The following is a 26081-nucleotide window of genomic DNA, read 5'->3' as shown; positions in this document are numbered from 1 at the left end:
GCTGAAAATAAATGGGCTGCAAATTGCTTTTGTCTGACATGCACCTTTTTTTTTTTCAATAATACTGTAAAATAAGATACTGCTTTTTTTTGACAGCTCCCAGGTAACTTGAGTGAACTGCAGTCTGACTCTTGAGCCAGTACATGAGAGGTGAATCCTGAAATAACTTCTGTATCTTCAAGACTCCTCAGTCACTTCATTTTGCAAGTGCAGGGAGCAGTGAGACCACTCTCCTCAAACCGTCTGCTGGTTAGTTTATTCACAAGTGATCATCTTGCCTTAGCTCACCTTACTCTTTACGCAAGGATTTGTGAAAATGTAGTCTATGCTACCAAGAAAGATTAAAAAAAACAAAACAAAAGAAAACCATTTTAAGTTACAATGGTTTAAATACAAAAAAAAAAAAATTATTTAGAAGAACCTTCCCTGCAAAATATACTTGCAGTCGTGGGAAGCTTTATGACAAACATTACTGTTAGAATAACACTCATACAATTTGATTACACTCTTAGTGGTTCATTTTTTCCCTACAACATATGGATCTTAGAATCAACTAGATTGGAAAAGACCTTTAAGGTCATCAAGTCCAACCTAGGACTTTACCCCAGGACTGCCAAGTGCACCACTAAACCATGTCCCTGAGGGCCTCATCTACACGTTTTCGAATGCTTCCAGGGACAGTGATTCCAGCACTTCCCTGGGAATATGGCTTACACCCAGTGAGTATCCTATTTAGAAGGTTTTATTAAATACAGAATTCTAGAACCTGTTTGAAACTATCCCAAAACCTTTATCTCCTCACTTCCCCACCACGGAGCAAATCAGGAACAGCACAAATACAATCACCTACCAAACACTTCCTGGCCCCTCAAGGAATGACTGAGGCTTCCATGCAACAATCCAGAGCACAAATTGAAAGTTAATATGGTTTCAGCTTTTAAAGGGAGTTACAGTCTACCAGGTGGAGGGTTTTGAGAAGTGGGGGAATGAAAGGAAGTATGATACTAGGTGAGAACAGACTTACTACATTATTCACAGAAATCCTATATCCCATGCATGCTTGCACATGAAAACACTTTTCCTCATATTTTTGAAGTAACTGCCCACTTTTCCAGATGCCTGGCAAATCAGGCTGCCTGATGTCTGGAAACTAGCTACTGCATGCATATAGACTCACCTCACATGTGCAGCAGGTCCAACATATCAGGTGTAGTATGCATGCATAATTTATCCATCAGGGACTGTCCCAGATTTTAAGATTAAGATCTAAAAATCCTAAAACAGCCTGGTTTGTAATTTACAACCTCAGCTGCGATGCAACCGTGAAGCAGTGTGAGAGCATCTTGCAACTTCAGGAGAATTTTGAGTAAGGGTCTATTTGCAGCTCACAGAGCTGAAGGAGAGACTTCCAGCATTTTGAGCATAGGCACTAATACCAATTTCCATTCTAAGACTTCAAGAAAGCATTGGACAACTTTGCAGTAGCTGATCAAGACTTAAAATCATAGACTAAACTAGGCTGGAAAAGACCTTCAAGATCATCACGTCCAACCTTTATCCCAGGACTGCCAAGACCACCACTAAACCATGTCACTAAAGGCCTCATCTGTACAGTCTTCGAACACTCCCAGGGACAGTAATTCCACCCCTTTCCCGGGCAGCCTGTTCCAATGCCTGACCATCCTGTCGGTGAAGAAATTTTTCCTAATATCCTATCTAAACCTCTCTAGCACAGCTTGAGGCTGTTACCTCTTGGTCTCTTCTCCCACGTAACAAGCGACAGAACAACTCTCACCCCACTACACCTTCCTGTCAGTTGTGGAGTGATAAGGTGCCCCTTGAGCTTTCTGTTCTCCAGACTAAACCCCCCCCAGTTCCCTCAGCTGTTCCGTATAAGATTTGCTCTCTTCACCCACCAGCCAGGAAGATTTACATCTCTCTTTTGCAGTTGGATGACAGTTAAAAACGTTGTGAAGAAACAACATAGACAAACTGACAAGATGTTGCACAGTGTTTTAAATATACTTTGAAATTCTGTAACCTATTTAAGAACATTATTCGTTTCTTTGCCCTCCAGCAGTAGCAATCAACAATCTCAAAGGAAGTGCTTAGATAAACCAGATTTACTGGCTTTGCCACTAACTTCTACAGCTTTCTAGGCCTGTAGATAACGGCAGAGCCCAGCAGCGCTGTAAGACATATTGCCTTAACACGAACCGGCGGCTTGCGCCAAAGCGGGGGCTGACCGGGGCCGCCTCTTCAAACCCGCACCGAAGGGCAACATGCCACCGGAACGGTAATTTCCTAGCGTCCCGCTGCTGTACAGCGCACGTTAACCTCCAATACGCCCCGTGCTAATCCCGACTACAAAAGATAAGGCACCATGCATGCTCCCGCAGAGAGAGAGGCAGCCCCACTGGCAAAAATGCCGCACCAACCCACACTCTTGCGGGAACCAAGGAAAGACGCGCACCGCAGCCACACACCACCCCGTGCTGCCGATGAAGCTTTTATTGTGCAGCAAAGCGGATAACCGACACAAACGGGGAGGAAGGCTCCCCGGCGCTCCGCGGCCCGCCCGGCCCGGCCCGGTGACGCCGTACCTCACCAGCGGCACCTCCCGGCGGCGCTCAGGCGCGGCCGCCCCGCCCCCGGCCCGGCATACCCCGCGCGGGTGCAAGGCAGCCTGTCGCCATGGCAACGCGTGGCGGCAGCGTGCAGGGCCAGTCCTACCATCTCCCTTCCCAACTCTCACAGGAGATCTGGCAACGGCTCAGGGCCCCCAAAACAAGGGAGGAAAGCAATAATCACCTAGTTCGAAGATGCGATGTTACCCCCGCCTCTGCACTACGCATTTGCAACCAAAACCAGGGGCAGTGGTTTTCCTGTGCCCCTGCCATTTTGGATGTAGGACTCGCTCCCCTGTGGTGCAGCTGCTGCCTCAGAAACCACCCAGGTCCCAGCCAGGTGCAGCTCAGAAACAAAAGTAAAAGACTTTTTTATTAGTTTGTGTGAGCTTGGGTTCGTGGGGTTTCTTTGTGTTTTCGTTTGAGGCTGGGGATTTTACATGGTGGTAAAGCAGATTTGCATCCAACTCCTGTATCAGCACTCTGTCCTCATGAGAAACCTTCCCACCTGAAGCGAGGGCACGGCAGGGGCTTGGTAATCCCAGAAAAGTGGTGAAGGCACAAAACCCCCTTTGCCTCCCTGAGGGTGGCAGCATGATGGGACGTGTGCTGCTGCCGCTAGAAGTAAATCTGAACAGCCACCGCAACCAAACCCACCTTCTTCAAAAGGTTAAACCCTTCAAGCATTTTATGCAACTATTTAACTCTACCTGGCTTCATAACTGATCAAAGGTTGTTGTTGCTTTCTTTTAATGCTTAAGAAGGTGAAAAGGACCATAGCAAAATACTCCCCTCTGGAGCTACTGTGGTAGAATCTACACTTGAACAGAAACTTGGGCTGCTTTTTCTTTTCCACCTTTTAAAAAAGGAGTTATCATCTAAAAAGACAACCATAAAGGAAGTGGTTTTGTACAAGAAGGGCAGGAAGATCCACTACCTCTTTTGAATAGATGCAGGAGGTTCTATGACTCAAACCTGCTTTGTAAAAATAGCGACCAACACACATGCTGAAAACCAAAGCTGTAGAGAGTATCAGAAAGCTAAACCAAACCACGTTTTCCATCTTTCTTGCTTCCACTTAAAAAATGGTCTGACTATATAGCCTTAAAAAGAATAAAAAACACTAAAAGCAAGGAGGAGAATTGGTTTATAAAGGTATATTGCAGGGTAACAAAAGGTGCCTGCTGTGGACCCTGCGGATGAATTTGAACTTTGCTCTGAACCTGGGCCAAAGGCTTTCTTCACAAGTGATTTACAGGAGCTTCTTGACTTTTTAGGGCTGGTGTGTCTCACAGTCCACAGGCACCAGCGACATATACAGCCCAATCAGACCAAGCTGATAAGATGTTTAGGAGAAAGCTAAAGCAGTATTTGTGTCAGAGTAACTCAGTGTTTGGAAAGTGGCTGATGCAAGCCCTGGTAAGACACAGGAGGTCTGCAGCATGCTGTGGTCAAGAATCAGCACCATGACCTCATCCTTCTCCAGTATTCAGGCACAAGGGAAGCTGAGATCAGACTAGCAGCCAATTAACCACTGATTCAGACTGAATTTCAATGTTCTTCCCTTTATGAGCTCACTCACAATTTGAATTACTTAAGGAAGCTGCACAAATGCTTTTATTCCATACTTTCACATGCAACCCATTACTGGAGCTAGCTAACTTGAAAGAAACGGAAACTTTCTGATTGAGCAATGGCAAAAAAGATTAAGAAGGTAACACAGCAGAATAATACCAATTCTGAAAGGCAACTGCCACCACTCTAAGCAAGACTGAGAACTACTACATGGCAGCACAAGTGCTAGGATCTCCTTCACCCTTCAACTACACACTGGAAATGCACACACAACCTGTAAGACCACCGGCACAACCCTTTCATTCTTAACAAACAGCTGAAAGTGAAAAAGCAAACAAACAAAAAAACCTAAAAAATCCTATCTAAATCAAATTTCCCTATGCCAAGCAGTATAAAAAAGCAACAGCAGGCAACGCCTATAATCAAGCAACCTCTGGCATACTGGAAATCGCAGGTCATGTCTCAGCATAAAAGCTACAAGCAAAGACAGCATGAAGGATTTTAAAGAGGCATACCACCATATTGGGTCCAAAGCATTTTCTTGCCCTTGCAGCAACTTCCCATACTATTGTTTTGGCTCCTCTTTTGCCATTAATCTCTGAGACCTTCAAATGCTGGCTACCATCCTTCCTTCACTAATGCCACTGAAGCCCATGACTTCCTCTACAAGCTGGTTATGAGGAAATGGTTCATAGTGGGTGAGATCAGCAGTGTCTGGCATTTTATACGATCTGAAGAATATCATCCCTGCCCCAAGAAATTCACAGCCTAGTTCAGACAGAGCCGTGTTTCAGATACAATCTATGAGGCCATGGAAGCATGAGATCACTTTCTCATTGTGATCTTCAGCTTTACATACTTATCCTATTTAGCTATTTTTCCTATTTAAAAGGTTCCTTTGGAAGGAAACAAAATAATAGAAAAAGAAAAAAGGCTCATAATGATTTTATCAGTTTTGGTATTTGGCTTTGGGCCAACCAAGCGCCTTCTGTTATTAGACATCCATGGTTTCCTTTTTCCTCAAGTACAGGAGGAAGAACCTGGCGAACAACCAGGGAGGACAAGATGACTGACAACAGCTTACAGCTAAACTAGCAACTGCTCAACCAAATTGCACAATCCATAGAAGATGTGCCTTGACTATGAGCTTAAGGATGATAAGTCTGCAATCAAAGCCACCATTTCTATTGGCATGTCTTGTTTTTATTTAAAGGAAATTAAAGAAAAAAAGAAAGTCTGGTGCTAGCATATTTCTGCAGTATCCAAAAGCTAAAGATTCCTTAACTTTCTCCACACAGTTTCACAGTTTCTGCTCACTGGAAGCCTGGAATGATCTAACTACTACTTTTAACATGTAAGATTTGCCCAGATAGTAAAATTATGGATTTTTGCTGTAAGTTTACCAATGTTTTTGTTCTTTTCCCCTTTGCTGCTAGAAAGAAAAGATTATGGCAAAGATTAAACTAGGCTAGGCACTCAATTTGTTCCAACTTCCCACCTCTCTCAGATGGAGGTTCAAAAAAGTCAACCTGAACTGAACTAACAGATGATCATCAAGCAAATTAGTTACAGCAAGAATCAATTTGAGGCCTGCACTGACCAGGAAGAACTCCAGGAGACCCTCAAACACACTTGAATTCTTCCAGCCACCAGGAAAAGCTTCAGGGCAGGTCCAGCACACCTCATTCCTGCAGGCTAATTGTCAGGATTCTCCAAATGGCACTATTTAGCTGCCATTAGGAAAACAGCTTTGAATTCAAAAGCCAAGGGTAGCAGATGGAAATGTGCTTGAGTCAGCTTCACACTATCTATGTGGGGTATCTCCCTGACCATTCACATAGGTTTTGTCATACAAATAGTCTATGTTGAACACTGATGCAGCAGTCACACTGCTTATGTTAACAGAGCTGACACTAGGTCAGAGTTAGCTTTGATCTGTCTATATAAAATGAAGTCATGATTACAGTCCCCAGTACCCAGTATATCCTAGACATATGTTTGGCCCTTTTAGACTTTATTTATTTAAATCTACGCATCTGGAAAGCCTTACTGAATAGTTAATGCAAAATGGTCTCCCCCATGCCAGAAATCTTGCATGTATAACAGAGATAGTAAACAAGCAATAAACCCCTCCATGTATACCCATATTGCTCCTGAAACACTCATGTCAGATGCATACATCAGAAATTAAGAAATTATATACTCTGTACTTAAAACCCTAGGCTATCAAGTGTTTTCAATCAGCAAAACATCTAAGCAGTGGAATCAGAACCAAACTCCCCGCAACAGCTCTGGAGAAACCAAAAACTGAACTGTGCGCTCAAAACATAGCACTCAACCCTTGTTCAGCTGCACTGACAACAGGTACATTTGGGTAAGCGTCAGTAAGACCAAAATATCCCAGCCTGACCTACAGCGGAAAACAAAGCCATTGCTAACATCAGTTTTCAGCTAAATCCTCTGGACCAACACTGAAAACACTGTTGACCAGATGCCATCACTGCTACTTCAGATGGCATGAGGAATCTATCACCAGGCTGGTGGTATTTTGAGCTATTTCTCCTTTGTTCACAGGAAACTGTAAGTCCTTATACAGAAAGTACACATAGATGCCTAACTGCACAATAGATCTAACCAAGCTAAAGACTAAACCATTGCTTTCCTTACCAACTCCAGGATTGCCAGCATTTATGGCTGATACTCCTGCATGAGTTAGTTTAGGGAGCTAACCCAACAGAAGGCTAGCCCTGCCAAAAAGCACTGAATATTTTATGCCAAACCCTGACTGGGTACCCTGTTAGGACAGAAGGGGCCCTGACCCAGAGCAAAGTAGGAGGCAGTAGCCCACAAGCAATGCAGGTACGGAGAAGCAGGACATCCTGCTCTGGAGGTAACTAGTTAAATGTAAGCACTGCTCATTTATCATTAAACTGCATTGCAGCATGACCACTCACCACAGAAATGACAGTCATCATCCTGACAGCAAGTCCATGTAACAGCTGGAATTTTCAGTGTTTTAAAAAGGCTTACTAAAATCATCTGGTTTAACAGCACCTGCGTTCACGCCTACCCACACTGGTTTTATTTACAAGGGGCAGAGTTTGCAAAAGCAAGCATAGTTTGTCATATCCAACAGCCCATTGACACTTGAACAAAGTAAGGACACATAGCTGGAAAAAACAAGGATCTAAGTAGCACCCATTCCAAGAATGTGTTAAAAATAGTGCTGTTCTGACAGAGACAGCATGTACCCATTTTCATCAAAAGTAACAAGGATCTGTTAAAAACCATCACAAGCTATAACTGAGTTTCCCAAGGAATATGGTCTATTAGACATCAGATACCAACCATTCAAGTGGAAAATAACATGCAGGGGAAGACAGGCAAAGCCCGCATTTCTCCACCCAGCTGCTGGAGTTATCTTCCCAGAACGACAGATGACACACATAAAGAATGGCTTCACATGAATGATGTCCTACTGTGTAGAATACAATTACACTGATATTCAAATGTAACAGAAAAACATACTTATATTGTGAAATACTCATTTTGGAGAGAGGGAGAAATATTTTGACAAAAGTCAGAACTTCCTGTTACTGTATTCCTACATGAAGTGTTTCTTTCCCTTCACATTAGTTTCTTCTGAAAGGCTTCATTAGGTAGAACAATATTTAAAACATTTAAACAGTCAAATTTGAAACAAAACAGTCTGATTCTGCTGGAATTCAGTATTTCATCTGCCCTAAAAATCCTGGGATTAAGATTTTCTTCCACGTGAAATCTGACTACATTAGAATTCTGTTTCAAATCAGAAAACAATTTCCTTAGAATCCAAAAACCTCCACAAAACAGAGCTTCTGTCTACTAGTCAACCATACGTAAGCCTCAAGTTTTACAACACAAATTTCAACATATATCTTTACAAGAATATCCAGTATCATCCATTTCCTTATGCGAAACTTGAGAATCTTAACACATTAGTTTCAACTGAAAATTTTCATTCAGTCTGAGCAGGATTTGAACTTGAAGCATTTTTGACTTGTTCTGCAGCTCAGTCCCTGTTTTGTTAATTTATCTCGCAAACGCAATACTGGATTGATTTGCATGTGTTTATAAATATGTATGTACAACTCAGAGTAGGGAAGCAGCAACACCATTACATCAGCTTCAACACCTGCACCATGTTGACTGAAGCACAGAAGACTATCTATCTATTGTTTATCTTTCTTACTAACATCTAACCTCCTAGCCTTACCAACTCATTACTTCTCTGCTAGTAATAGAAATCATGCTGACAATATCTGACTTGTAATTTCCACCATGACTAGAGAGGCAGATCTTAAAGAAAAACAAAAAAACCCAACCAGAAAACAGTGACAATATCTAACCAATATTACAATTTTTATAATGACATTTGCCCCACGTGCCCATTTGTGTGGAAAATGTTTAAATTGTTCCATTTTAAAAAAGTCTACAGTCCTAAGGGAGTTTTTAGAGTCATATACAAAACATTTTCATGCAGATTGAGGGCATTAAGCACCTCATGCATTCAAAAAATAAAAAAGAGCTTGAAGAAATGTTTCAGAAAGAAAGCAGGAATATTTTAAGTCTGAGACAGAGATCTTGTCTGTAACACTTACAGAAAAAACAAACTGAAAAGAAACTAAAAGGGAACAGCTGATGAAGTGTAGAATGGATTCTTTCCAAAGACTAAGTCAGCATCTAAAGCATGACTGTCTCAATAATTCTACTAATAATTCTACTAATTTAAAATATAAGTTAAAACCCACCTCATTTTGCACCACATAAGTTGACCACTTTCTTATGCTAAGCTACCCATTCAGGCAGAATGGACAGTAAAGAGTAAAGCCAGCCAGCCGTGGGGGAGATGCTCACCATGCATCACCCAGAAAAGAGTGTTGGTTCAGCAAACAGAAAATTCAGATAGGAACCGAGACCAAGACTGCTAGCCAGATCAGCAGCAGGGTAATGGCACAGCCTTCTAGGGGACTAGTAGTGACAAAACCTGGTTTAAAAAAATGCATCCAGAACTATTTGTAAAAACTTTTTAACAGTCATCTGCAGCAGCAGCAAGAGATGGGACCCCACCCAAAGGCCCCACCCTTCAGATTCAGGCCCCTACCAGAAGGCAGCTGCGGGAATGTAGCTGGAGAAGCATCTGAATACCTGGAAGACAGGCTACAAAGGAGCAAGCATTAAGACAAACCCCTGCAGGGCAGCAGGACTGCTTTGGAAATGTTTATTTTTAATTTCAGATCTTGATTCTGAAGCGATAAAGACAAGCCCTAAGCAAAGGAACCAGAACAGGGAAGTTGTCTAGAGTGTGATTTCATCCTCCCCGCCTTGAGAGCTGCTTATCAGCTCTGAGGGACACTGTCAAGCTTAGCAGCCCAAGCTTGCTGCTGTAACAATGTGGAACTAGCAGGGTTTTTTCAGGTCAGGCTGGGACGTGGTATATGGCTGCAGATTAAGCAACTTGAGTGAACAGGGAGCCTCATGAGCAGACAGGCTGCTCCTGGGAATGATTTGGAGAGTTTACCATTTCTGTAGGAAGGGACTGCCAGCCCTCAGTTTGTTCCTACTTTGATATTCAAGGGATCGGAAAGGGTAACCTTTCTTTAAGTGAATAGATCATGCTAAGAAAACATCGTGTCGCCAATTTCTAACACGTACTAAAATAATCTGTAAAAATGAGTTTTGGTTGTTGCATGGCAAAACCTCCAAGACTGTTTTAAAGATCTGCTGTAGTTCTGCCTTAAAGCTTATCAACACTCAAAGCCCATGAAAAGCCAGCATTTTCTCACTGTTAGTGAACATATCAAATAGCAGTAAAAACCAAGCATTGTCAAAAGAGGATCTAACTAGTGGACAGGTTCTTGAAGCTGGACACAACATTCAGGCATTTTTCTGTCCTCTCTGTGATCTTATGCCTTAACATTGTGGTCAAGAATATAGAGATTATTTGAGTCTCTTTACAGTCTCTTATTGAAGCCTAGATCCTTAATAGCATCATTTAATATTAATTATCTATGACCAAGATGTGAATGAGAAGGTCCCAAACATTCTTATTGCCTCCCACAAGATGAGCACCTAACACCCGCTGTTTTAAATGAAAATTTAATGATGGATAGTGTCTCACAAAACAAGGCAGACATACCACTGGGAATGTCCCCATGCTTCTGTTGTATTGGATGCATCATTCTTCTAACAGTCAGGGCTATTCATTAACCAGCTATTAACTGAAAAAAATAAAATATCCATTAAAAAGTAGCACCAACTTTCTGAAAGTGCAATAAACTAAGACACAGACAAACTTTAAGAGGCAGAAAAGGATTTTAGCTAGAAACTTCATCCTGAACTTCTACTTTATCTGACTGGATCTCATACCTTGTAGGGAGCAGCCACAAAAATCCAGGTAGATTCCAAGCATGTTGAAAGGAAAAAAAAAAAAAAAAGGAAAAAGAAAATTACTGTCTTTCAGGGATACCATGGATGAAGCCATGCAGCCTCTTCAGAGGAGTTTATTTTGTGCATTCTATTACATACTCAAAGGATGCACACAAAACTGTATGGGTTAAAGTGATTTCAAATGTGTTTCTAATAACGCCTGGACTATTTCCATTTGTTAAAGCCATTATCCTGATTCTCTGACTACCCTCCCTGCACCCCCTTAAAAAAAGAAAAAAAACAAACAAAGCCAAACAAAAGAACCCCAAAAGAAAACAATTTAAATGTTCTGATGTGACAAACTGACAAATGCCACACTCCAAAACACATGAATGTGCTCAAACAGTGCACTTAAAAATTCTCAATCTAGTACCTTACCTCTTCAGATAAACCTCCTGAGCTCATTCAAAATGCAAGCACTTCAAACGTACAAACACGGAAAGAACCTTCTAGCTTGTGTGAGAAGATAATGAATCACAAAGTTAACTTTTTGCTTTCATGACAACTCTCAATCACTGTTTCCGTGATTTTGCTTTCAGCCTCACCCTGGCCTGATGCTGGCGTGTTCTGCTCCAGCACACACACAGAGATCAGACAGGCTTTGCTTAAGATTCAGAAAGAAGATAAAAAGTATGGGTGATTAGAAAGGTGCTCTATCCTCTATCCTGCCTGGAAGGGGGGGGGGGGGGGGGGGAGCAGAAGAACACATGATTGAATGAGAAAGGTGAAATGCTCTTCCAGAAGGAGGGAAGATGGGTTGTTTGGGAAGGGGAACATATCTAAAGAGTTATAAAGAGGAAAAAAGAGACAAAGCGTCTGTTTTTAAATTCCTGAGAGAAAAAAAGTCCACAGCGTTAGGGAAACGGATGTATCCCAGTAGACGCTAACGGCATTCATTATGAAGCACAGGCATTTAAAGGGGAAGGTGTCTGGAAAATGCTTTTCCTCCGAAGAAAAACTGGACAAGTCTATGACTGGGGGAGACCTACAAGCAAGCACACATCAGCACAACGGTCCCGTTGGCAACTGAGACCAACGAGGCAAAACGAAGAAGCTCTTTACTTGACTAAGAGAAATGAAGGGATGGCCTTTGGGGGATGACAAGTGAAAACCAGAGCAGAAGGCCTAGGCTGGCCCGCACCCCTAACAGGCTGAGCATCCTGAACACATTTTACAGGCATCCATTTTGATACAGCCCTGGGCTGCTGGCCTGCGGGATGGCAGAACTAGAAGTGGGGTGGAATCCAGAGTCTCCAAATGCTGTTTGGCACCTCCAATCATGGGACAATCTGGTGCAGAGAGGAACGATTTCTACCCAGGTTACCGCAGGATTCAGAATACCTTCCAGGCAGCAGCACCCTCACTTCAACCCCATAACTGGCTATCCAAAATTGATTCCTAAGAACTCATTTTTGGATTGGGGTTTTGTTTGTTTGTTTTGGGTTTGGTTTTTTTTTTCTTTCTTGGTTCACTCTCCATTCTCAGGATGTAATTAAGGTTCAAAGTGAAGAAAGAAGGGAAACCAGCTCTGTGTCAGTGATTAGCTCAACATCCTGTTAATATCTACCCGTAATCTCTCCCAGTCTAGGCATGTATCACCTGAGAACTGTTCGTTAAGAAGAAGCTCAAGACAGTTTATGAGACCCCAGGTAGATTAATTTTCCAGTGGCTGCCTCCATGGGTTACCAGTCTCCATTTCTTGTTATACATTTAGCTACAAAGGCAACAAATAATGTCTCCTGTGAATATATAATCAGGTATTATAGTTTACCTCAACAAATCCTATGCTCCGCATACCAGGGCCTGTACTCCCCTACATGAGGAGTATAAGCTCAGTTAGAAATGAGAAGCCCTATTTTCCCATGCACTAGGGCATCCTTTATTTTACGTGTTTAAACCACAATACAACTGAGCACAAGCAGCTAGAATGACCTCAAAACTTTTATCAAATTTTTTTCCTCCCAGGTTTTTTGCTTGTTAACAAATTGGGTTAGTTTCACAGTCTATGGGTGTCAGTGCTCAGAAAAGAAAGAAAAGATCAGCAAGTTACAGTCATAGCTTTTAACAAGTTCTCAAAGTTCCTTAAAACCCCATAAAAAAAGTATCACTTACATCCCCAGCACAGTGATCCATATTGAACATGTGCCACAACCGCGTATGCACACCATTTTCCTTGCAGCACTGCTCAGCCAACTCAAGCTGACATGCGAGAATATGGTACCCCACATTTCCATTTTTCCCATTTTCCCAGCCTCAGTGATGACAGGTAGCAGGTCTGCAACCCAGCTTTGTCTTGAACATCCCCAGGCAAACATTACTGAGTCTAGCCTTGCAGACATCATGGAGGGACTTCACTAGCCACTGTGGTAAGACAGTTCCAGCTATTCTGGGAAATTCTGGCAGGCAATTCCCAGTTTTTCCTTCTACTTCCCCAGTGTCTTGGGAAAACAGACATTAACATCAAATTACTGAGAGAGGCGACCTAAATGCTAAGAAAACATACTACATCCTTGCTGCTGACAGGACTATTCATTTCAGAATAGACAGGCTCCGTCTATCTTACCAACAGTTTTCTCCATTTATACACATATCCCTAACATACACGCACAGGTTCTCAGTATCAGACAATGGTTGAATGACAGAAGGTTAAGAATCACTCCTCTTTTTTTTTAATAATAATTTTTCAACAAAAATGAACTATTTATGCATCACTTACAGAGGTTGGTTTAATTCAGCTCTTTTGTACATAACCAAAAAGGATAGGGAAGGTAATGGCTCACTGTCAGCAGAAAGGGAAAGCTGGGTTGGGTTTGGGTAGAAAGGAAGGGTCAAGTCTAAGGGTTACCCAGCAGAGGTCAGGCTAAACCAGAATTTCACCATCATTATGGGTCCTAAGAAATTGTCTCCTCCAGTGCTTCCGGCTGTTTTCCCGCAGAATCAGCAGTGCCTTTACAATGTGACAGATACCAGTTACTGTAAGAAGTTATTTAAACCAGCACAGGCTTCAGTTTGCATGTCAAAATACTCTTGAAAAAGAGAGAGACAAAAGTATCTTGCACCAAATACTTGAAGACCACAGTATTATCACTGGGAAAAAATGTATTAATTTGATGAAGTGAGAATGCAAATCCATCGTAGCAGTATTAACAAAACATTGTGCTTGATCTCCATGAGTATTTCAACTGAATTTTGCTCAGAGACAGGAAGCATACGAAATGATAGTAAAAATATGTATTCATATAAGTATTCATAATGACATTGTTCACAGGGAGATTAGATGGGTTTCAGAGTTTGGGAGTCACCTGTCCACAAAACCAAAACAAAAGCATCATGCATCTGATTTAACTCATAGCACAAAAAGCAAAAGCACTTAAAGCAAGCCTCATCAAGATAGAATAAAGCAAGCCTGCATAATGTGCTCATATGCATAACAAAGAATCTATATAGGCCCCCACAGCTTTCACTTAAAAATGTAAAACACTCCACAAATCTAACAAAGCAGATGCAGCATTCGGTACCCAAGTATGCTGCATTGAAATAAACTAAATGGTACAGAACAAAAAAAGCACAGAAAGAAAGTGCAGAATCAAGTTTGTGTATTTATGCTATATACATACATGCAAACATGCATCACTTGTTGAATAAACTTTTCTTCTACAGACAAGTAAGTGCTGGGGTGGAGGTTGGGAGCAGGTGGGAAAGACCAGCACAGGTAAGATGTTCAGTCCCATTTCTTACAACACCTAGTACCAGATTATTGCAAACAAAACTAATTACAACCTGAATGGTTTTTAAATTAAGGAATTCAACACATCATCCAACACTAAGTATGGCAAGCTGCAATAGTGCATTTCACAATGAAAGACATCAGAACTGTTATGCAGCCACTACCTTAGGTATGTAAAGAAGTGAAGTGCCGTAAGTTTGACTTGGGAAGAGTTGATAGGCAGGAAGCTGTTTGACCAGGGCAATTTTCTTGTTGCAGGACATACATCTAGCACAGCAGGTTTGCTCTGGTCTCCTTTCATTGCTGACTACTGACATCACCCACTTTGGGCTTCCTGCCCTTGCCCTGCTCTGTGGTCTCAGTAGGGTTTGATTGCAACCATCTACCTGAAGCTCTACAGCATGCAGAAGTTCTACCCAGGAATAAACCTTCTTTTTCCCCCCCCCTAAGTTACCCTACTTAGGGCTTGTGCACTGTCCTCTAAAAGGATCCCTAAGACTGCCTTCCAGTCTCTGCACTGAGGACATTTTTCTTCTAGGCAGAGCAGGGGCTTAAAGAGCTACTCTTCTATCCCTCTTGCTCCATATTAAGGGGACACACATTCAGTCTACATGTTCCCAATTACTATACTTAAAGCACAACTAGAACTGGCTTTCAGCCTACTTATATTGATATTTACACTTTGATGGAGAGTTTCTTTCAAGTCTTGGCTGTGCAGAAAGTTGAGAAGAAAACTAGCCACTTCAAGTGAAATGTATTATGCAATACAAAGTTCCAAAATCACCGCTCCATTATTACAGGGCACCAAACAGTTTTATCCATGTAACACATGCACAAACCTTTCAGCTCTGAGTAGGAAACACATAGTCATGTAAAGAGATACTGCAGGCATGCCATTAAGAAATGGTTCTTTTCTAAACAGAACCCGCACCACATACACCTCTCCTTTAGCGAACAACTCCTGCAAGCACAGAAATGACTACATGTTAAATCCCACAGAAGTAACTTACAAACTGTTACATTTTTTAGTCCAGTAACAGTTTCAACTGAGGATGAAATGAAATACAAGACGCACTGTGGAATGACTAGTAAATACCACTGTTACCCTTTTAGGAAAGCAAGAATCCATTACAATGACTGCAAAAGCTGCAGCAGTTTCCCTCGCGACCTGAAAACCATCTACTTGAACCTGGGATGAAGTCGAAAGGGAGACACAATTCACGACACGAAAACAAGACAGACACCGGCACTGCTCCTCCAGACACAGCCCATTCATCTGGGAGTCCAGCAGACAATTTTGCTTCTGTCTGCTATGCCAGCCACCCTTGTTCCACCTCCCAGCTAGTGATTAATCATTCTTCAGTGCAGCAATTCATCCACGGCAAACCCTGGAAACAGAAAGACACTGTGGGAACCTTACGCTTCACTTTTTAAGTGCTTTCCTCTACCGGTGAAACTGAAAGTAGTAAAGCCACATGCTATCACAAGATAGCGGTTACGGCTGCTGAAAGATTTCAACACCTCGTGGTAGAGAGGACAAAAAAAACCCCAACTGACCCATTTTGAATCCTCATATTAACTACTTAGTTGCTACTGAATACTTCGATATAGTTCAATTAAAGTTTCTTTGATGGAAGAGAAACACTTCTCAAAACAAACCTACAACTAACATGTCATACAAGCAACAGTATTCTGCGACTATGTGTGCTGATATCCCAGCTTAGCCCTGGCTTCACTTTGCCAGCCATGGAGCTACCTGCCTGTATTCTGCTTCGGCAGTCCAGAACTCACTGCACTGCTGCCACTACCACTTCAACATCTTCCTCCATGTTCTTTTTGACAGCTTTTGTTACAAACTAGCCAAAATGCTTGGTTTAGGCAGGCAAAGTACCTCACTTGTATGAAGGCAATGACCAAGCTTGCCTCAGTAAATTAAATTCACAATAATAATAAGGGAATGAGAAGCATTCTCATGGGCAATTCTGAAATTTGGTGCTAGCTATGAGATGCAGCCCTGGCTAACTCTAGCACAGGTCCATCTTGGGAGGCATAATGCACACGATTTGAGAACAGCTTTCTTCTGTTTTGTTTATTCTTGATAATGTCACAACATACTTTCTTTGGTTATTTCAGCCACTGGACGCAAAACAGCACAAAGAATGAGAACAATGATACAGAAGTATTACATGATCAACGAAATCAGGGTTTTTTTTTGCAATTAAAGCAAGAAATAGCATAAAACAGGCCTCAAGTAACGAGACTCACTTCTAGGTAAAGTCATTAACAATAAAAATGGGTAGTCCTTCAATGGGGCGGGCAATTTATTTTAACATGGGATTAAAGTTTTTGTTTAAGGCCAATGGGATTTACATGTACTATTTCCCAACTACATTAACAGAATTTAATTTAATTTAAAAATATTCTTTGTGCACAAATATTCATCTCCACTTAAGAGGAATGGCTTAATTCACAAGGAAGAGTTTGGAATATAATCACATGAGATCCCTTTCAATCTGATTTTTTCTATGAACCTGACCCTCCAGGTGCTCAGTTGGATGGCGATTTGTAGAGGCTACTGGGATGACTGGAGGCAGGGTCTGGAACCCAAGACCTGCACACTCCAATTGAAAATACATACCAGTTCCCATGCTAAACTTCTGACGCATGGCACGCAACAATCAAAAGCGACCATTATCAGGTCTCAAATCTGCAAACACTGAGATACCTGTATCCTATGATTTGTACCACCACCTTGTATGTGTTAGCAACAGCAGTTCAGCTAACCAAAAGTGCAGAATCCCAACTTACATATAATTTGCACAGAATATTTCTAATGAAAACACAATGGTCAAGTCTAAGCAGAGTTCTTGTTGTCCTTCCTAATACACCTTTAGATTTTGCTGACGATGCTATGGGTTTTGTGCATGTTCGGTTGGTATTTTCTCCTTTGTTTTGCTGTCAGGACCAGGGAAGTCCCTGGGCTGAGACTGGTGAAGAGGCAGCGTTCCCAAGGACTGTACAATAGAGCAGTGTTTCCTAAAGTAGGTTATGTGAAGGACAAGCAGAAAGGCACACAAGGGATGGGTGGCTGCAGAAAATATGGATGATGTCATACTTAGGATGAGCAGACCTCTGTAAATACATAGCAGCAATCTACTTTCCTAGTGGGAGCTACGCTTTCAAAGTTGGGGGAAACCGAGACCTACCCCAGTGTCCCTTGTTTAACTGAATCCTTTCAACCAGCTAGTTCTGGAAACATGGACAAACTGGTAATAAATGGCCACGTGCTTTGCCTTTGCCTTCTGCCTATGCCCACATGACCCATTTTGCACATTTCAACCAAGAATAAAGTGACCTCGTTTTCAAAAGTGCTGAGCACCAGCTGTTCCTATTGTGTTCACAAGCCACGCTACAGGTTCCTGTTTTCAGATTCTTGACCTCAAAAGAATTTGGAGGCAGCACAGTGAATATATGTTCTTCTACTTACCATATGCCTATTTATTTTAGTTTAAGTATAAAAGTCTGACTAAACTACTTCAAAATCCCGAATGCTCTGAATTAGAACAGTGTGGAACACTGGAACACAAGTGCAACATAAGTGAGCCACATGATTTAAAAACATTCCTTTTTGCATAGAAGAATGACTAAACTGAAGGTCAGAGTAATCTTAATTCTTAGTTTCTTTTTTCTTTTCCTTCTTTTCAATGAATGGCTTAAGAATGGGAGAAAAGTAGCATCCCAGGTCATATTTAACACTGGAATTTATATTTCTAGGATGAAGATTCTTTGCTACCTGGTATATAAAGTTAGGTCAATGAATTCAAGACCATTTTATTTCAGTTGTCAGCTAGTGACTCTTACCCAACAAACATGCATTTGCATCTGAATAGCTTTAAACTGTTACTTCAATATACCACTGTCATCTTGGAAGCCAAAATATCCCATTGCTCATGAAAAAAATAAACACAATTACCTCTCCCTCCCAAACCCTAAGGCCCCACATCAACAAAACCAACTACACTTACCACAAATGAAAAACACAAGCCATGCCAATAACCAGTGCACATTTGGTTTTGATCTTTAAATTAAGATTTTTTTTCTTAATAAAAAGGTACCAAGAAAAACTCAAAATACTCCAATTTGCTATGACTTCTTGTTGCATCCTTACTGAGAAGCCACTCCGATTTGCACTAAGCTTTGTCTGAATGCACTGTACAGTCCCCAGTAGAACATCCTGACCAGGTGAGAGGGAAGTACCACTACTTTTGGGTGCAAATAAATGTATCCATATGGAGACAACATGTCTCCACCTAGCAAAAAATAAATTAAAAAAAATTATATTCTCTTGCCAATGACAGTATTTAAATATTCACAGCAAGTAGTTTGAAAAGCAATTGCTTGCAGCCCAAAATCCAATAGGTCTTGACACCCTGTTTATGCTGACCAGTCAGAGCTTTGTTTTGATTCCCCTGTAAAAACAAACTTGGTCTTGCTTCTTGAAACCATCAAAGCCTTGCACTTCAAGCTCTGCCTATGTGATACAGCAGCAGAAAGCAGAGTTGTGGGAAGGGACCTCTCCTGAAAGCAGGGTGCATCGGGTGGGGGCAGAGTGTCCAGAAAAGGTGAGGGTGAGATAAAGCAAGAGGGTCTCGTTGTTGCAGATGGACTCTCATCTGATAGAGCTAGTGGTAAAAGAGATGTGCCGGTAGGTCAGGATCAGTGGCTTAATCTTGTTTTTCTGGAATTCTCATCATACTTACTGACATTTTACAGGTCAAACTTCCCACAAACATCACGGGAAGATTTTTGAAAGTGGCTGGCAAAGTGCACAGGAAGAGGTAAAAGTTTTATGTTGTAAATAACTCAGAATAGAGCCATTCACTGTCAGGACACCAACATTCCTGAGATGTTTCAAGGTGTTTTAGAGGACACCTTAAGAGATCAATGAAATACAAACACAGTCTCTTTCTCTTGGTGACGCAACCTTTGAAATACAACTTATTTCCTTGGTGTGAGGAAGGTTTGTCAGTGGCGTTCTGAGAAAAAAAGGGCTATAAATCCTGCGGAAACACAGCTTATAAATCCCTTGACACATCAGTACTTTTGCCTTCAGGACTCTTGAGCTATTTCTCCAGTCTCACTTGTCTGGCTGCTCCTCTCAGTACCGCAGCTCAGTTCCTTCCAGGCAGATTCAACTCTCCATCGTGAAAAAGAAGCTAAGCTACTTCTCTCAAGAGCCAGCAGCATGATCAATAATTCTTAAATGTCATACTGGACCCAAGGTGAGACAAGGCTAGAAGGGTAGTAAAGAAAACTAAACACGGAAGCTGGCAAAGTACTGCTAAACATGGCAGGCAGCATTGAGAAGCTATGAACCAGCACTTAAATATCATCTAGTTGCTGGGTTCCTTGTCTTTTTGGCTGCAAAGAAGTACCTGCCTCTTTGGCTTCACTGGTCCCAGTACAAAATAAAATTTAGGAATTCTAACACTGAATGTCCTACTTATTCCCAGTCACAATCTGAGCAGTGAAAGGGAAGAGTGAGGAGAGTGAGAAGTAAGGGAAGGAGGGTAGGGAAGTTAACCTTTGATTAGTTGCAAAACACAGGAACGTCAGGAGTGTTAGATTTTATATCAAAGTTAGATTTTATATCAAAAGGAAACCACTTAAAGGCATGTGCACTCATCATTAAAACCATAAAACCCCCTACACCTCCACTCATCCTGTACTGCTGATGCTTTGAGAACCACCAGAAAGCACATCCCATCTTTGACCTTCAAAACCAGGCCATGGTATTTCAGAGGTTTGCTCTGCTGGTGAGCCACAGAGGACTTGCAGATGTCACATGAAGAGCTGGCTGGTCTTGTTTGATGAACTACCCAAAGAAGAACTATAAATCCAGTGTTTATTTGTTCCCTAACATTATTCCTCCATGTAAACTATAGCTGCAATCAAAATGGAGACATCACTGCAAAGATATTGTCTTTCCTAATCATGAAAGTGAGGACAAGCAACATAGGATTCCAACTTCTGCAGTTCACACACCAAAAGGAAAAAATCTCTTCCATTTTAAACTCTATAGCAAACTTGAACTTCTTATCTAAACACAAGCTACAAGAGCAGGTTATGCCTTCTGCTTTTAACAGAACAAAACCAATACAAGGAACCTACATGTACCAAGAAAGATATCAGCATAACCATGATTTCTAGATCTCCAAGACAAGCCATGCCTCGATATACTCTCACTGCTGCTCTGAGCTGGTTTCAGACAGCTTTCACAAGCATACAACACAGCAGGAGCCATGAGACATCCAACAAATTAGCTTACACTGTCCTATCCATTCACAATTGCTTGGTCAGACAGACTTGTTGGCAGGTCATCAGATCCTAGTGCAAGGTGGTCTCCAAGTGTCACCACCCTGCCATGGCTGTGAAAGAAGTGACAAGGGGTAACATAGGGTTTACACTCATAACATGAGTCCTTTCCGACCCTAACTACTCTTATGATTCCATGATTCTATAAACATTTCTATACAACAGATTTCCCAAGTGGCAAAGTCAAGATGCCATTGCTAAAGAGAACATTTAAATGCAACTATGAACATCAGCTCTTTGCAATTAAACTCATTAGACTTTGGCCTTTTCCTTCTGACTGCATGATTATTGTGTCTTCAAACATAAAAGCAGTCAGGCCAAAAAAAATACCCAAAATGCTCACACACGAAACCCAGCTGGTTAGCATATTTCATTACCACACTGACTTCAAAAATACTGAGCAATTTAAACCTGCAAGCCACTTGGCTTTAGGTAGAGATAAGTGCCTGAGATAAGAGAGGTATAATTGTTCAGTGTAATACCGTAGCATGTTTTATATAAACATTTGCTAACACTGCACTTCACAGATTTCATTTCAGAGTTGTGAAATGCTGCTGAATGTTCCAACCTTATTTGTTGGCCCGTTCCTTTAATATGTACACATCCAAGGTTCCCCTTGATGCTGAATTAAACAAATTATCCTACTCCCAAAGTAGAAAGGGGCACTTATGCTTTGCAACAGACAGCATAGCCCACAGGTTTCTAGAAGTTACATAGCTTCCTCCTCTCCACTGCTGAAAAGGCAAGGGGAATAGTTTAAAAGACTTGATAGTGACAAGCTCTGAAATTAGGATTATCAAAACACACCTTCTGCTCTCAGTAAAACGGTTTGGGTTTAACCGTATTTTTCTATAATCTATAAAGTAAATTAAATACTCTGAATTTGGGGCCCCATATACTGCTAGGAGCCATGTCCACAGACCTTTTGGGGGGTCTGGAATGGAACGCATGGTGTGACACAGCTGTCTCTCTTAGCCCTGCAGTGCCAGTTCTTCCACAGTGTAACTCTGACAGCAACAAGCAAATCTGGCAGAGGGGGAACAGTCTCAAAGCTCGTATATCCCCACAAGTTTTGGTAACCCATCCCAAGGTGCACTGAGGGAAGGACAGAAGCCGAAGCTCAGCCATACAAAGAGACATCAGAGCACCCACAAGAGAGAGAAGTTCTGTGAAAGAAACCAGTGGGAAAACACAGCTCACACAAACTTCCTGGCACTTCACTTTAATAGCTGGTTGTGAGTAACTACCGGGGAAAGCCCCGCAGTCTCTACTCTGAGACATCTCCCTTTGAACACCTGAGTTTTCCACCTGCTTTTCCAAACTACTGGCAAAATCAAGGGGAGGGAGTGCCAGGTTGCAGTGACACTAGGTGCAGCTTGGGATCACAGGAGGGAAAGGTAAACTCTGATGTCACACCACAGCATGTTTCAGCAGGCATGACATCTTAATGTGAAATCTGGCACCTCGCCCTGGTTCTAGGATTGTCTGCAAGTAATACTCAGCAGTAACAACAGCTTTAGGCTCCAGTTCTTCCCCTTAGTTCACCTACGTGCTTCTGACATAAGTGCCCCATGGGCTTCCCCTTACTTCCACCTGAGCACTATGAGCTCTAAGTCCACTTTCGACCCTTGTGCATGCAAGGGATCACCAGCCTATGTGCACATGCAAAACTACACTGCGACCACCACTGTCACAGCAGTAACACCATTAATTTCAATGATGCTGATGCAAAGACACAGTGTTAGTCAATGTGAACATGTATATCTCCCTTTAAATCAGACAATTAAGAATAAACCCAACACCACTAACAAACAGAGGACTAAAGTGTACTGATTTTCATGCTTCAAATGATCCCTGGTCCTCTTTGACCTTGAAATAGAGAAACTATTCTACTGTTGACAGCAATGGACTCAAAGGCCTTGCTTTTACTCTCATGCTACAATAAACTAGCTACAAAACATTTAAAAAATATCAACAGAACCGCACTGCTATACAGAGAAGAATTTGACACCATGGTCTATCAGGTCATTTTCAATGATCCTAGAATTAGAGAAGCCAAATTAAACACTTCACATTTGACCTTTGGTGTTTCGTCTATATTAGAATCATAGAATCGTTAGGGTTGGAAAGGACCTTAAGATCATCTAGTTCCAACCCCCCTGCCATGGGCAGGGACACCTTACGCTAAATCATATCACCCAAGGCCTCATCCAACCTGGCCTTGAACACTGCCAGGGATGGAGCATTCACAACCTCCCTGGGCAACCCATTCCAGTGCCTCACCACCCTAACAGGAAAGAATTTCCTCCTTATATCCAATCTGAACTTCCCCTGGTTAAGTTTTAACCCATTACCCCTTGTCCTGTCACTACAGTCTCTAATGAAGAGTCCCTCCCCAGCATCCCTATAGGCCCCCTTCAGATACTGGAAGGCTGCTATGAGGTCTCCACGCAGCCTTCTCTTCTCCAGGCTGAACAGCTCCAACTTCCTCAGCCTGTCTTCATACGGGAAGTGCTCCAGTCCCCTGATCACCCTCGTGGCCCTTCCCTGGACTTGTTCCAACAGTTCCATGCCCTTTTTATGTTGAGGACACCAGAACTGCACACAATACTCCAGGTGAGGTCTCCCAAGAGCAGAGTAGAGGGGCAGGATCACCTCCTTCGACCTGCTGGTCACGCGCCTTTTGATGCAGCCCAGGATACGGTTGGCTTTCTGGGCTGCAAGCACACACTGCCGGCTCATGTTCATTTTCTCATCAACCAACACCCCCAAGTCCTTCTCCGCAGGGCTGCTCTGAATCTCTTCTCTGCCCAACCTGTAGCTGTGCCTGGGATTGCTCCGACCCAGGTGTAGGACCTTGCACTTGGCATGGTTAAACTTCATGAGGTTGGCATCAGCCCACCTCACAAGCGTGTCAAGGTCCCTCTGGATGGCATTCCTTCCCTTCAGTGTATCAACCGAACCACACAGCTTGGTGTCATTGGCAAACTTGCTGAGGGCGCACTCAATCCCACTGTCCGTGTCGCCAACAAAGATGTTGAACAAGACCGGTCCCAACACCGATCCCTGAGGGACACCACTCGTTACTGGTCTCCAGCCAGACATTGAGCCATTGACCACAACTCTTTGCGTGCAGCCATCCAGGCAGTTCTTTATCCACCGAGTGGTCCATCCATCAAATTGATGTTGTTCCAATTTAGAGCGACATCAATTAGATAATACACATTAAAAGCACATACTTTTTTCAAGAATTCACAAAATAAAGGTTTTAGATTCTGAAAGGAACATTTGGTACATTCTTACTGCACATTATAATTTAAAATGCTAATTTTTTAATATGTAATAGTAACTTCAGACTCTACAATCGTCTAATTTGGAGTTACTCTGATTAAGCACACACTATACAGATTAGACATGGAATGCAGTGAACAAAAATCAGTCTCCCATGTGAATCTCAGTGGTGCAGCAGTGGTTAACAACACTTTTGCAGATGAAACAAGAAGTGACAAATTCAAAGATCACTAAGAATGAATTCCTTTTTTTTTAACTTATAACTAAATTTCATCACTTTTCTGTAATTTTGATTGGTTTGCATCCCATGTTTTCTACTATTTGCATTATTTTTTCCAATGTTTATATTTTAGTCTTGCTAGGAAACACATCTGCAACATCAATTACAATTACTAACAGCATGCACACCTAAATTAAACACCTGCGGATGTACACAAAGCATAAACAAAATACACTCATGCTGCCACACAATATCGTTGAATTACAGAATGGTTTGGATTGAAGGGAACTTCAAGATCATCTAGTTTCAATGCTGCTGCAATGGGCAGGGAGACCTTCCACTAGACCAGGTTGTTCAAAGCCAATATTGTCTCCTCAAATGGAATACATGAAATGGATGTGTGCCGACGCTGTATGAACAAGTAGAATAAAAACCTCAGTAGAAGGGTAGAGATTAAAAATACATCTAAAAATGAACATAAGTGTAAGGTGAAATTATATATAACCTATATATTATGCCACTGAGCACATGCATAAAGTCATTTTGCACACAAACAGCAGAAAGATGATTTTCATGAGCGTCACTGATTGCGCATACAGCATCCCTTGGGAGAGCTGGACAATGGAATTTTCCAACCACTGTAAAAAACACCACATGCAGTCATCTCCACCTGCATTTACAACATACCTGAAATCTACTTCAGAAGATATATTTGTATGATGCTGATCTATGAATTAAAGGGGCTTAGGGACATAAGTTTGTTGGGTGCTTTGGCAGCTCCGCAGAGATGATGGCAACCAGCAGGTATTCAGCTCTGTATTCCACCACCGTTTTCAAAGGCAGCCTATTCACTGAGCACATGGATAGAGTCTGTGCAAGCACAGATGCAAATCAAGACATGTGGCTTTTGAAAACTGCACGGCCCAGTTTACCAGCCTTCAGAGACACTGAATGCTTTGCTCCTGCAAAAAACAGCACTTTCTCTGAGACACCCAAAGTGTGACAAGCTCAGGAAGCCATGCTGGAAAGTTATGGCCTTTAGCTATTAGCTGAACAATTACCTCTCAACCGAGATTAATTTTGTGAGCCAGCCAATGCCTCCAATATAAGGAAAGGGGATACCTTGGAGACATGAAAAGTTAGGATCCACTTCTGCAGTATTTTCTCAGGTCAACTGTGTCTTGAAACAGCAGTTCTGACTTATTAATAAGACTTGGAAATGGCTAACATCTTGGCACCAGATCCTGCCTGCAATTTGAATTACGAGTTGACATTTTTGGAATGTCAAGAGTTGATGTAACAAGAAACTCCAGCTTAATGCGAGCCTTTAATCTAAGCATGTGTCACCTTCAAGATGAGATAACTTATGGTGCCTAGAATTCAGAGAGGAAGGAAAGGGAGGAACTAAAGGAATAAAACTAAGTGAAAGAAGGAATAAGTGGAATTACACAAATAACTAACAAATGCTTCTTTCATGACTTCAGAAAAGAATGTGATGATGTGAATACTATTAATATCCCAGTTACAGAAAACTGGAATTTGTGTGTGCTGTATTTGGAGAGAGGGAACTGATGTTGCCTCTTGACCTCACAGCTGATCTGCTGCTTTTCCACCACCAAAAATACCAACAGCCTCAAAACCTCCTTCACATGTGAGTATATTCATCATTAGTGAGAAATGCTGCAGGACAGGAAAGGACAGAGACCTAAAACTTAAACAGGGGAAGTTTAGATTGGATATAAGGAGGAAATTCTTTCCTGCTAGGGTGGTGAGGCACTGGAACAGGTTGACCAGAGAG

General features: G+C 41.9%; 1 protein-coding gene across 3 annotated transcripts in view; it reads right to left on the bottom strand.

Moving 5' to 3' along the window:
- The window catches only part of STOX2 (storkhead box 2), a 78173-nt gene that overhangs the window by 39093 nt on the left and 12999 nt on the right, over window positions 1-26081 (bottom strand). The window contains exon 2 of one of the 3 annotated variants that reach the window (XM_062628794.1): window positions 10381-10462. The exons of 1 other annotated variant lie outside the window; for it this stretch is intronic. In XM_062628794.1, coding sequence (XP_062484778.1) covers window positions 10381-10423 — 43 coding nt within the window. In that variant the 5' untranslated portion in view covers window positions 10424-10462. Of the gene's footprint in view, window positions 1-2608; window positions 2631-10380; window positions 10463-26081 lie in introns of those variants that run through there. One more of the 3 variants, XM_062628937.1, reaches the window with a different exon arrangement.

The sequence above is a fragment of the Pezoporus occidentalis genome, unplaced genomic scaffold (assembly GCF_034315485.1).
Source record: "Pezoporus occidentalis ecotype Australia unplaced genomic scaffold, CSIRO_AGI_Poc_V1 ctg1, whole genome shotgun sequence".
Classification (NCBI taxonomy): domain Eukaryota; kingdom Metazoa; phylum Chordata; class Aves; order Psittaciformes; family Psittacidae; genus Pezoporus; species Pezoporus occidentalis.
This window is presented reverse-complemented; position numbering and strand designations above follow the sequence as displayed.